The 13,694-nt window shown below is 42.7% G+C and overlaps 1 protein-coding gene across 4 annotated transcripts in view; it reads left to right on the forward strand.

Annotated features, from left to right (window-relative positions):
- FKBP15 (FKBP prolyl isomerase family member 15) overlaps nucleotides 1-13,694 on the forward strand; it is a 118,807-nt gene that overhangs the window by 93,363 nt on the left and 11,750 nt on the right. For all 4 annotated transcript variants that reach the window (XM_077475119.1, XM_077475137.1, XM_077475127.1 and 1 more), the window contains 2 exons: nucleotides 2,561-2,662; nucleotides 5,850-5,957. In XM_077475119.1, the coding sequence (XP_077331245.1) occupies nucleotides 2,561-2,662; nucleotides 5,850-5,957 (210 nt within the window). The remainder of the gene's footprint in view (nucleotides 1-2,560; nucleotides 2,663-5,849; nucleotides 5,958-13,694) is intronic.

Consider the following 13,694-nt stretch of genomic DNA (forward strand, 5'->3'; position numbering starts at 1 on the left):
CCGTCTGGATTCCACAGACCGGATCGGAGCAGACATGTCACCGCTGACATCTGCAGCTCCATAGAGGTGCATAAGGCGTCCGATCAGGTCTACATGAAAAAACTGATAGGCGGACCTGATCAGAGCGCCCGTGTGAAAGGGGCCTATAACATAAATGGAATAACTTGTGTTGGACCTCATGACTGCATACACATGGATTTCTTTACAGCTCTTGATACTTTGTACTACTTGATTCGATAAGTATGATCAGCTTGAATGCCTTAAAGGATAAGTTCACCTTTTTAAAAATGTAATACATGTACATCTTTTTGCAGGTAAAAAAATTCTGCATTTATTTATATTTTTTTACTAGGAGCCTGGAAAGCATTGCACCTGTGATCAGCAGATCACGGATTCTATGCAGAAATCCTGCAGACTTGTCAGTGTATCTGTCTGCTTGTACCTCGTATGGGTGGGTGGGCAGATACACACAGACAGGAAGAATCAATGGACTACCAGAGCACCCAACTGCGCCATGGTAGTTCATTGAGAACTACAAGCTGACAGCCACAAAGGCTGTCAGTACTTTTAGTTCTCTCATTCACAGAACACTGTGAATGAATGACATGCCCAGATGAGGGCAGGGGGAGAAGATCACCCGCTTCCTGTCACTAGATGTAGTGGATCTGGGAGACGCTGCAGGAGTGAGAACATGTTACATATTCCACCCATTTTTAAGGTGGAACATGTATCCCAAAGGTGAACTTATCTTTTAAGACAGCCCTTAAAATTTACACTCGCTTGCTCCAATTAGATGAGTGGAAATAAACTGAGGGCGAGCAGGTGCGGCACCAGCATAAGGCAGCCATGGCATACATCCATAAAAAAGGCCTCGGGCCAGCCATGGGACTGCACGTGCCACTCTGCAGGACTCCGCTGCGCTCGGCCAGGGGGAGGGGAGTGGTGTACCAACCGATTGTGCAACCAGTGATGTGATGGTGCAGCTCAGCGGTTTCTACAAATAACTTCACAGAACTGGAGGGTGCATGGTCAAGCGTGGCCTGAGAGCAAGGATGGAATTGGATCTACTTCACCGGCGCTGACATCTCCAGCCACAATAGAGGTGCTGCTCCATCCTCTGTCTCTACCTGCAGTTTGTCTGACCACTGTGCCCTCCAGTGCAGTCTCTAAGCCAAAAGGATGACACCAAAGAAAAAGCATGGTGTTGGCTCAGCACTGATAGAGGAGACACACCACCATGCTGAGAAGAGGGACACAACACAGACACAGTGAGTAAATTGGGCAAGATCTGCTAAACCAGTCTCTGACGATCTCCTGTAGGATGCCTGCAGTCTCTGACCTTCTCTTGTGCTACGTCCATCCATCTTTTGTAAAAAAAACTTTATAAATTATTAGTGCGGTAATATCAATAATCAATACAATAATCTTGTGCCATAAAAATCAATGATCATGTAAATAAATTAATAGGAGCCAGTGACGTCAAGCCCACAGTGTTCAGAGGCACGGAGAGGCTGTGAGGAGGAGTACAATCTGATGTTTTGCCGTTATCCCATGCTTTGACTGGAAAGGTTTTGTTAGTGGATCGACGTGCATATATAAAGTCTATTTTGTATATCACAGTAGTACACTATCCCCTGTCTCCTTGCCATTTTATGGCAAATGAAAGTTTAAAAGTTAAAGAGCAAGAGATAAGTGGTATATGCGGAACAGCGGTGAAAGGGACTGAGTGATGAATAATTCTGAGGATTATGTCCTGAGTCTTGTGGACATCACCAGTTGGATAGAAGAGCTGTAGCTGATCAGATCCTTGATTCACCCATTCCATCAGGAGCAGACTTGTATACGCAAGGAATGCAATAATTATATTTTTATTTTTAATTTATTTATATACACAGAGTATTAATTATGGAACATTGATTAATTTTTAATTCACTTTCAATTTTAATTCATTTATTCATTTATATACATGGTTATTTATTATTAATTTATTTACATGATCATTGATTTTTTTTTTATGGCACTAGATTATTGTATTGATTGTTGATATTGGCGCACTAATAATTTATATAGTTTTTTTGCATTTGAAAAAGTGAGGGTTCACCGATATTGGTGCAGCTTTTATTGTTTTTCTTAATATTGATTATTTATTCACCATACCAGTGCTTGAGTATTTTGCACTTTAGCATCCATCTTTTGTGCCATGTCCGCAGTCCCTGACCATCTCTTGTGCCATGTCCTTTTAAAGAACTTATTTTCCTTTTTATGTTTACATTGCTTTATGTTAATATTGTTAAAGTTGTTAATATTTATTTTTGTAACTTAATGCTGCATAAAACGTTTAACAGTGTAATTTCATGAGATAATTTACAGGTCTTGTTTAGGTGGCGGAATTAGGGGAGAGGCATGGTAAGGATTGGATGGGTCAACTGGTGGTAATTCTTAAGGCCAGGCTAGTAGCTAAGGACTGGAAATTTTGAGCCCTGCTTTAAGAGATATTCTTTTGCAAAGTTAGAATCCCAAATCTTATCTACTTACATGCCATTCTTGTGTCTCCTGTCAGTGCGCCCAGCTCCAGGCTCAGGTCATTACCCTAACAGAGCAACTTGAAGGCACGCAGACGAGGGATGGTGACAGAAATCTGGCTACGGACCCCACGGAAGAGGTGAGCTTTTGGGTCTGACACCCAACAGGCATGTTAGCAGTATAGCTTATAATTACAGTATAACTGAAGGCAAAATGCCTTCCTTTTTTCTTTTGTTTGCTTTTTTTTTAGTTGTTTAGTTGAGTGGAGAAGGATTAGAAAAACTGTCAGTTTTTATTGCTCAGTGTGCATGTTAGGGAGATTCCCCCTCTTTATTATCTGTGTGACTGCTATCATCGAAAAAGAGAGAAAATTTTTTTATAAATTTGAGTGGTCACCAGAACAGGAATAGAGGGTAAATCTTCCAATAAGGGACTCTGGTTCTGGTGTTTACCAAGGATTGCCATTACTTAGGAGGGCTTTCCTCTTACTTTATGTTATGACTGAGACAGGGAGTGAAGGTAAATCTCTCCAATGGGACACGGATTGCAAAAAAATAAATAAATAAAAACCTGATAAGGGTTATAACCTTCCCTTACTCTACATACTCTCTTACTCCATTGAATGTAGCTATTAAATAATGTTTGTTTAGGATGTAAGTGTTCCGGTGCAGCTATGACGGACCACGTGGAAAGATTTATTTTATATAAAAAAAAAATATATATATATATATATATATATATATATATATATATATATATATATATATAATATGTGTGTGTGTGAGTGTGTATATATAAACTTCAGCCGGGAACCTGTGCATTGTGGATTAAAATGTACTGCATTGGGGACTGAAAAGCACAGGCAACCTGGCTTGTGTGGTGGCTAAATGGCGGTTCTCCTCTTCATCCACATAGCACCTTCCTGGCCAAACTCTGCACATGCCAGCTACTTGCCTGCCAATCTCTGCATTCCTCCAGATGACCACTCTCCTATTGATAACAGGCTGTGTTCCTCTTCACAATTTGTGAGTGCATTTATTATTTTTCTTAAAGTGGGGTTCCACCCTAAAGTGGAACTTCCGCTCATTGGAAACCCTCTCCCCCTCCGGTGTCACAGTTGGCACCTTTCAGGGGGGAGGGGGTGGAGATACCTGTCTAAGACAGGTATTTGCACCCACTTCCGGGCATAGACTCCCACGAGGGTCTATGCCTCTTCTTGTCCCGGCGCGCTGTCTGCTGGGACACACACGGGTCCCAGAGGCAGCGCGGACAATTCCCATTGCGCTGTGCGACTCACGCATTCGCGCAGTAGGGACCCGGGAAGTGAAGCCGCAACGCTTCACTTCCTGATTCCCTCACCTAGAATGGCGGCGGCAGCGGCCGAGAGATCAATCGGCCTCGGCTGCTGACATCGGTGGATCCTAGGACAGGTGAGTGTCCATTTATTAAAAGTCAGCAGCTGCAGTATTTGTAGCTGCTGGCTTTTAATATTTTTTTTTTACAGTGAAATCCCTCTTTAAGTTCCAAGCTAATCACACATGGTTTATGCTCAAACGGTGTCTCCCTCTCGCGCTTGTTATTTTATTAAGCTTATGTATGTATACTCTGTTTTCTTTCCAACTTTTGCTCCTGACATAGGGGTTCTGGGGAATGTAACATGGCTTGCTTGTGTCTGTGTGTTTTAACTTGAAAAACCCAATAAAAATTATTTGATAAAAAAAAAAGTGATGGCATGAGGCTTAGGTCTGAAGTCAGGAAAGTCTTAGCAACAAAGTAAAACCAGGTTTAGCAGGACACCATTAAGGGTATTCTGGCTAACAGAACAGGAACTAATAGCCGGAACCTTAGACTGTTATGTTTAAATGGCTGATGGCTTCACGTAGGATTTTTCTTTTTTAGGAAAATGTATGAAAAACTTGGATATATAACTCTGTTCTTTTATGCTGCTGATTTTCACTGGAGGAAAAAAAGTTTTTAAATAATATAGAGCTCCAGGGAGTATCTCAACCTTAGAGGGTTGAGCACCACCATCCCTAACAAACAATACACCAACATGGGACGCTTTCAGGTACCAGTACAATACAACGTTCTATCATAAAATTCATATGTTTATATCCATAAAGAGTTTTATTTTAAAATCTGTAGGTCTGGCATATACATTTGAGTTATAAGCTAGTACTACAGTTTTTAAAGGAAAACTTTTGATGGATTAATATAGTAAACACATTACTTTTTTTGCTATAACTTTGTATCGTTTTGTTGTCCCACGTTGCTGTATTTTATTGGAAACCTTACGATTTAGTTGTTTTAACGTACTCATTGTGAACAGTTCTGATGTTACCAGTGCTCATAGCTGTTTTACTTTCTTAGGCACAGTGCAGCCCAGCCTTGCAAACCAATCAGTAGCGATGGGCTCCGGCATTTTTTGATTGAGCCCGCCAGGAAGTCGGCACTGCACACCGCCAGTCATAGGCAGCGGGAATGTCTTACTGCCTATGATTGGAGGTGTGCATTGATGGCTTCCTGGCAGGCTTAAACCTAATACGACTGAGCCCATCAGTGCTTATCAATAGACTTCATGTGTGAGGTTTAGCCCACATTGCGTTATAGTGTTTTTTTTTTTTTTATAGGCCAGTCTAGTTCATGCCAAGCCAAATTTAAAGAGGAGTTCCAGCCTGGGGAAAAATAATTAAAAGTCAGCAGCTACAAATACTGTAGCTGCTGACTTTTAATATAAGGACACTTACCTGTCCAGGGAGACCACCATGTCAGCACCCAAAGCCGATCCATCCATTGGCTCTAGGTGCAGGTGCTGGCATCTTTACTAAGGGAAACAGGAAGTGAAGCCTTGCAGCTTCATAGCCTGTTTCCTACTGCACATGTGCAAGTCACGCTGCGCTTTCTGAATGGTCCCTTCTGAATGGTCCCTTCTGAATGGTCCCTTCTGAATGGTCCCTTCTGAATGGTCTCTTCTGAATGGTCTCCCAGAAAATGGTGGGGGGGGGGGGGGGGCGGAAGTTTAGTAGATTGCTGCACAACGATGCAAACAAGCGGAGTTTCCCCTTTTGGATGGAGTGCCACTTTAAATGATTTGCCAAGCTCTGGTAACCTTGGTAATTGCTACTGTTTTAACAGCTAGGGTTAGGAGCAGGGTACTGACACCAATAAATTGCACATAAATATGTGGACAGGTATTTTTTTCTTTTGTGTGTGCACGCAGTTGTCAATCCCACAACAGAGGGACTCAGAAATGCCCATAATGTCTGTGTTCTCAACACCTGTTTTCATGTAGATCTTTACATGTGTGTGTTGGATTTCTCTATCAGGTGAAGAAGATTATGAATGGAGTCTTTCAGTCTCTCAGGAAGGAGTTTGATCTGGAGGAGATGTACAGTGGGCGAGTTGTGTTGGGCACCATTATGAATACTATAAAGGTAAATGGTTTAATAAGCAATACATACACAGTGTGTATTGATTTTTAAGAAGCAGTACATATAGTTATTGTTAGTTCATTTTTAACACGGTTTTCCAGTGGTCTGCAAAAGAAGTCCGTCCCTTACACCTGTAGGTGGGGCTCCTAGGCGGATATGAATGACCTTGTTTGTCTTGCTTTAAGCAATATTGACCACATCCTCATCCCCACTGAATGGTGTCTATTTTAGTCATACAGTCTGCCCCATCAGTTGCTTGATTACATTCTATCAGACCTGCTTCTGGAACAGTAACCAAGCAGCTGATTAACAAAACATTGCTAAAGGCTGCACCATCCAATGACCAGCAGAGAGGAATATGCTGGTCTATAGGGATGCCAAGGATGTGCTCTTTCACCCAGCTTCATCCCTTGTCATCACTTACAGTTTCTGCTGTTGGTACATCTGAATGGGGGAACTACAAAGGGAGACCGTGAGAGGGTAACATGAATTGTAGACACAGAAATAAAGAAAATTCTAAGGTATTTATGGGGATTTAATGTGCACAGAATTTTAAACCATTTTGCTGCAGTGGATGTAAGGTATATGGACCTGCAGAAACTTTTCCAGCTGACGAGTCAGTATGCCTTACATCAGCTGCATTTCCCACTCTGCTTTAAGCTTATAGTTACTTCAGTGACCATTAACTTATATCAGAGTAAATCTCCTGACTCCGCTGCATGATTGAACAGCTGTGATCAGTGGCTATTAAGCCACTGATCATAGCAAACCATTCATTCAAATTCAATAATTTTGTAGCAATTCATTCAAAAATGACAGTGATCCTTCCTGCTGGCTGCCAGTAACAAATATGCTTTGTCCCCTACACAGCCCGTATACCCCATGTATCCTTTGAGGCCTGCAACAGGGAAAACAGTGGCAGGATCCAGTGACAAGAGGGCACCAGCAAATAATTTCAATCTCCCCTACACATCCGGCTGTCTCCCCTGTGCTTGCTGTTCGTTCACAAATACTGAGATAGTATACTGGTACATAAATGGTCATGTGTCTTTACTATGTCTGTTTCAGTGAATGAATAGGAAGCGCTGTAAATAAAGCCCTGTTGAATGTGCGAGTGTCCTAAAATCTCTTTCTGTATTTCAAAAGTAAAATATAAAAGTAATACATTTTTATTTTCTTACATCAGGGGACACCGAGCCATAGTAATTACTATGTGAGTTATATCATACCAACAGGTGCTGGACACTGGCACACCCCTAAAGGCGTGTATTCCCCTATATAACCCCTCCCATTACTGGGAGTCCTCAGTTTTTTCGCCAGTGTCTAAGGTGTTGGTCACGAGTAAAGATGTACTGTTCTGAGCTCCACGGGTAGTAATCCTTGATGAGGGCTAGCCATGCTGACAGGATCCATTCTGATGTCTTTTCATGGGCTAAATGAATGGTACCTGGGCATCGTATCTGAAGAAACAAGGTTTTGCTTGCGAACGCTTCTCTTTAGAGAGCTGGGCCCTGGGATCCAGTACTTCTTTTTGGTAGTGAGGCCATAAAGTTTAACTGGCAGGGTGCTGTCCCAGGTCCAGGATTGTGGGATAACCTGAGAGTTCCCCGGTTCCTAAAGGTTTTCTATAAGGTCTCGGAGCCTACCGTGAAGGGTGAATAATTGGGTCTTTATCTCTGATAAAACCCTGCTGCGAGGATAAGGTAAGGGAGATTTTCTCAGGAATTTCTCCTTCTATGTATAATGATGTCATGCCTATATGTCACCACTGGGGGCTGTATTGAGCACTCACCATCCTGACGCTGGAAACAGCAGAAGCCTTCACTCTCCTCTCCACCAGCTGGAATAGACCCTCTGGTAAGAAAAGGGGGGTCTGGTCTCTTCCTGTGCCCCCAGATTGGCTTTATTTCCCTTCGGGGGGCATGCGAAGACAGTTGCCTCTCTTTTGAAAAAAAAGAGAAAAATATAAAGGGCAGACCGCGGCCGCATCAGCGGAGGATTTAACACCCCCCACCCCCACCATGCTTACAGGTCCACAGGACGCTTCTAGCGCAGGAAAACACCTTCCTTGAAAGGAAAGGGAGGGGGCCATAATTTACGGGGGCGTGGCTGTTGGCGTCAGACGTCGGCCACACATGGAGGAGGCTGGTCTCAGCACTGTGTATGTGAAAGCTGCTGCTGGCTGTGGAGGGACAGAGCAGGTGGATGGCTTGGTCAGGTTAGTGTACACAGGCTTACTCCTTTGGCACATTCTACATTGCTGTAGCTAGGGTTAATAGCAGCTAATGGTGCTGAACTATAGCCTAGCAATGTACATTCTTATGCATAGTGCCTCTGCTTCATGCTTCAGGCTATGAATGGTAATGGGACCAGGAACTTCTCCAAAAGGTTATTTGTTTTGCACTGTAAACTAAATGCACTTCCAAAGAATGTCATCCTCCTCTGAAAGGGATACGGCTAGTCCGATAGAGCCGTAAAGGGTAGAACACTTCAGTTCCTGTATATATCATACAAACGTCTTTTTTCTTCTACCATTTAAAAATTTGAAAGAAGATTAATACTATGATGTCTCTCCATAGTAGCACTAAACATAGCAGATTCCCATCTAGTCCTCAGGGCCCTTTTGTTGAAGTGCAGGAGGCTGGGGATGAGGTAGATCTTCCCAAATATTGGAAGATACTTTATTTTTCCTCTTCGGAGGCTCCTAATATATGGAGGGAGTAGCCTCACAAGTCATGTGCTTGTGTACTCCCTTACTTAACCCTTTTGTTGCCTGCAGCACAGGCTCTTGAGGTATCTACCTCTAATTAGGTTCATTAGAACCTCCCCCACCTGGGGATGTTTTTCCTATTCATGCATGGCTTATGTATTCTGAATGGGAACATTTCTATGAAGAAAATGGGGGGGTTCCAGTAATTGATGCTGCAATCACCGCAGTGAGCAGAGTCTCACATGTCCAGTGGATAATGCACTGATGTTAAAGGATCCAGCAAATTAAAGTTGGAACTTCCTTTTAAAGACAAGATGTCTTTTGCAGTTCTTGCTGCAATTGGTGTATCTCAGTCCATTAATCCTTTAACGTCTGTTTCACCATTCTGGTGGAACACATTTTGAGTCACGCTAACTCATTGAAAAATGTGAACTTCAAAGGGTTAAGGAACAGTTTGTGGAGATACCTGAGATTCTGCCTGATCAGCAGGCCTGGCAATGGGCTGGTGTATCTGACGCACTATGTCTCACAGTAGATGCTATGAAAGACTCTATCGTTTAAGCCTTATGGCTTATGCTTGGACTAGTGAATTCTCGCAGAGTTCTGTGGCTGAAATATTGATCAGCTGAAGCACCATGTGAAAGCTCTTAGCCAGTTTGTTTCCCTTCCTGGGGTACAGCTATTTAGAGTGGATAAGTACATACAAAAGGGTAAAGCTCTCTTTACCAGTAAAAAGAGGTTCAAACATTTCTCCTTTTATCGTGCTGCCTCTCCTATGCCTGGGGTATCTGCCTCTAGGCAGTCTCGACGGTCTCAATCGTCAGGTTCAAGGGAAAGTCCCCAAGGGCAGCACCAGGATCTTGGGTGCAGAAAGCCCACAAAGCAGAATGCTAAAGCCTTCTCATGAAGGAGCACCCCCACTCATTTGAGTGTGAGGGGAAAGGTCCTGCGCTTCTCAAGATCTGGCAGGAACAATGTCAAGAGCAGAGGGATTTCTGCTATTTTTCTCTCTAGGTTACGACTAGAGTTCCGAGAGCCCGATGGCTCAGTCGGCTTTTGATCTGAGGGTTCGGGTCCCTGTTTGGGTGCTGCCTGTGGGGTCCTTGGGCTGCTGATGGGGCAGTCTTTATGCAAGAGTTTCCGTCACCTCGGAGAATGTTCCTAAGGATCCAGAGAAAAAAGAAGTCTCTCTTTCTGGCCTCTGGATCAGCTGGTATCCCATTTGGTGATATCAGAGGTTCCCTTAGTGGAACAAGTTTTTTTGTCTCAAACCTTTTAGGGTTCCAGAACCAAACAGAAAGCTAAGGTCCATTCTAGATCTCAAAGATCTGAATCGGCACTTAAACATCCGATCCTTTTTATAATTCGATCGGCTGTGTCCATCCTGCAAGGAGGGGAGTTGCATATCTCCATGAGCCAAAGTTTCCCGCTTACCAGAAATTTCTGCGGTTTGAAATATAAAATTATTTTGTCAGTTGTGGCCCTGCCATTAGTCTTAGACTCAGCACCACGAGTGTTCTGAAAGATTCTGGCACCTCCTTTAGCCAGGTTAAGGGCTCAAGGCATGCGGTCCTTGCCAATTAGAATGTCTACTTTTTAATAGATCATTCAATCTCAGGACTAAAACCAGAGTCTGATCTCAGCCGTTAATATCTGAGATCTCTAGGTTCCATTCTCAACCTAGGAAGATTCTCCTTAAAACCATCAAGGAGATTACGGTACTTGGGGGCTGGTTATAGATACCATACAGAAGAAGGTATTCTTACCCCAGACAAGAATACGTTTCATTGTAGGACTAATTCAACTTATCAAAACAAAGGAAAATATCTTCATTCCGCTGTGCAGGAGATTTTTAGGGGAAATGGTGGCCTCCTTCAAGGCTGTCCCTTACGTGCAGTTTTACTCAAAAACTGCTTCAAAACACCATCCTGTCGATCTGGAATAAAAAAAGAATCAGGCCTTATTTGTTTCCAATACGCTTGGCTCCCGACATAAGTTAGAGCCTAAATTGATGGTTGTTATCCAGAAAAGGGGAAAATCTTTTTCCTGGAGGGTGTTAACAACAGATGCCAGCCTTCTAGGCTGGGGAACAGCCCTGGAAGAGGATTCTGTCCAAGGCAGATGGTCCAGGTTGGAGGACCTTGCCTATCAACTTTTGTGGAAGTTTTCGGGCAGTATGTCTGGCCCTAGAATCTTGGATGGTCAGACTATGGGACTGTCCTGTCAGGATTCAGTCTGACAAAGGCCATGGCGGTGGCTTACATCAATCACCAGGGGGGCACGAGAGGTCGTGCAGCCCAAAGAGAGGTGAATAATGTTCTAGCTTGGGCAGAACACAGCATTCCTTTCCCATCAGCTTTTTTTCAGGAATAGGCAATTGGCAGGCATACTACTTGAGTCGCCAACAATTATTTCCGGGAGAGTGATCTCTTTCCCCCAAAATCTTCCTAGAGAGAAAGTGTAGTAAGAGCGATCAGAGTCTATTTAAAGGCGACTGCTCAGGTTCGCAAAACACAGGTTTTGTTTGTACTGCCAGAGGGTCCAGGATGTGGATAGGCAGCGTCAAGATCCGCTATTTTCCAAATGGATTTGTAAAGTGATTGTTCAAGCTTCAGCTTAAAGAAGAAAGTTCTTCGTTCTCATGTTAGAGCACACTCATCCAGGGCGATTAGTGCCTCTTGGGTGGTGCATCATAAGGTCTCTAAGGCTCAGATCTGTAAGGCCGTGACTTAGTCTTCGGTTCATATGTTTATCAGATTTTATCAAATCGATATTAAAGGTCATGAGGATATTTCCTTTGGGCGCAGTAGACTGCAGGCTGCAGTATGAGTCCTATGGCCTCCTGTTTTTGTTCTGTCTCCCCGCTTCAGTTTGGGATACACTTGTATTGCTTGGCTACAAAACTGAGGACTCCCAGTAATGGGAGGGGTTATATAGGGGAGTACACGCCTTTAGGGGCATGCCAGTGTCCAGCACCTTTTGGGCCGATATAACCCACATAGTAATTACCATGGCTCTGTGTCCCCTGATGTACATCAAAGAAAAGGATTTTACAGGTAAGCTGTTATTAAAATCCTATATATTTTTATTTTTTTTAAAAGGAACAAATCCATATTCACATCAGTGTGATGCAGGAACAATCATGCCATTGTGGCAGAACACAAAAACAGGCGGTGTTCTAGTTGGTGCACTGTGGTGTCATTCATTGTTAATGGCACCCCAATGCACATTACTAACACGTGGGAATTTTATCGCTATGCATTGTGCATATATATATATATGTGTGTGTGTATATATATATATATATGTGTATGTATATATATATATATATATATATATATGTATATATATATATATATAATAATTTTATTTTTATTTTTTATTATTATTATTTTTTATTATTATTTAGAGGATTGCAACAGATAATAAAAACATTGACTTCATACAATTGTTGAGTATACATTGCAAGGCATAGTTCAAAAAGTATCTACAGAGGAATACAGCATCACCTATAGAGACCACATTTATATATATATATATATATATATGTGTATGTGTGTGTGTGTATATATGTATATGTATATGTATATATATATATATATATACACACATATACACATCATATTCAAACCAAAATGACCTGGTTACTTGGGTGTCAAAGGGCCTCTGGGATTCAGAGAATGATCATAGGGTAGAAATGAATGCTCAGAAAACTTCAAAGTACAGTATACAAAAAATGTGTAGAAGTCAAATATACCTATGCTTGCTGAATCTGCGCGCATTCAATGAGTTTTCTATGTATTAAAGAGAATAGGACAAAAAGGCGAGAGGGAGGAGAAAAAAAAAACACCACTGGGGAAATCGGAACCGGGATTGATGACCCAATAGGAAGCTGGAACAAAGGAACTGTGTGAGTCACACACACATTGTAGGTTTTCTTTAGAGAAACTGAAGAGATTCCACTAGAATCACTTGGTCTTATGTTCCTCAGTTTTATCTCGAAGGGCCGCTGGCAGGTCCTCCAGTTGTTCGATATCATTCGCTTTTGCGAGCCATTGTGCAACCGTTGGGGCAGATTGTTGTTTCCACATACTAGGGATACAAGCTCGTGCTGCGTTTTTAATAGGTGCTTAAGCATATATTTATATAGCTTCCTTGACAGTGGAGTGAGATTAAGCAATATCTGTGAATTTGTGGAAAAGTTAAAGCACAGGTTGCCACAATGTGCGCATTTTAGGGCAGTCCAAAAAATGTGTAAGAATGCCCTTAGACGAACCACATCTCCAGCAGCAATCACTCTGTTGAGGAAACCATTTGACTAGGACTGACAGTCCTGTACCAACGGGTCACAGTTTTGTAGGTGGTCTCCTGGTATCTGCTTCACAAGGATTTCTGTGCAAAAAGAATGTGCCCCCTTTTTGAGGGTAAGAGAAAGTTAGCTGCAAGTCCTTCTCCCATTTAACAAGGAAGGGGGGATCGGACTGAGCGTGGAGTTCCAAGAGGTTTTTGTAAGAAGTGGAACGGGATGTTCGCATCAGGTCCTCTCCCAAACCTATCTCCTCGAAGGAGTGCAATTTCCTAGGGAAAAGCCCATGTTTGGGTTGAGAATGCAAGAAATTAGACAATTGGAGAGACCTCCAATGATCCAGAGAAGGTGTAGATGAACTAGTGAGCAAAGTGTGCATTGTAATAAATGGGAGGCTTGCAATAGGCCTCAAGGAGACAAGATAGAATGTTTGGGTCGGTAAGTCTGGGTGAAAACCCTGGATAGCCTATTATTGGCGTCATGGAAGAGGGGAAGCTCTCCAAGGAAGCCAGTTGAAAAGAAATCTGTCTTTTTCGACAAGTGCGGCTCATTTTGGTGGATTGGCGGCAAGGTGAGAGACGTTATTTTCCTGCCCATGGTAACCCTGCAAGTGGCGCGTTCCCCTGCTTCCTGTTCCAACGTGACCCATAATTTGTGGGTCTGGTGTCAACACCAATCTACTACTCTGGTCATTTGGGCTGCTGTGTAATATAATGCTGGATCA

This window comes from Lithobates pipiens, unplaced genomic scaffold, assembly GCF_037356315.1.
Source record: "Lithobates pipiens isolate NorthernLeopardFrog02 unplaced genomic scaffold, aLitPip1_a1.2 Scaffold_1, whole genome shotgun sequence".
NCBI lineage: Eukaryota > Metazoa > Chordata > Amphibia > Anura > Ranidae > Lithobates > Lithobates pipiens.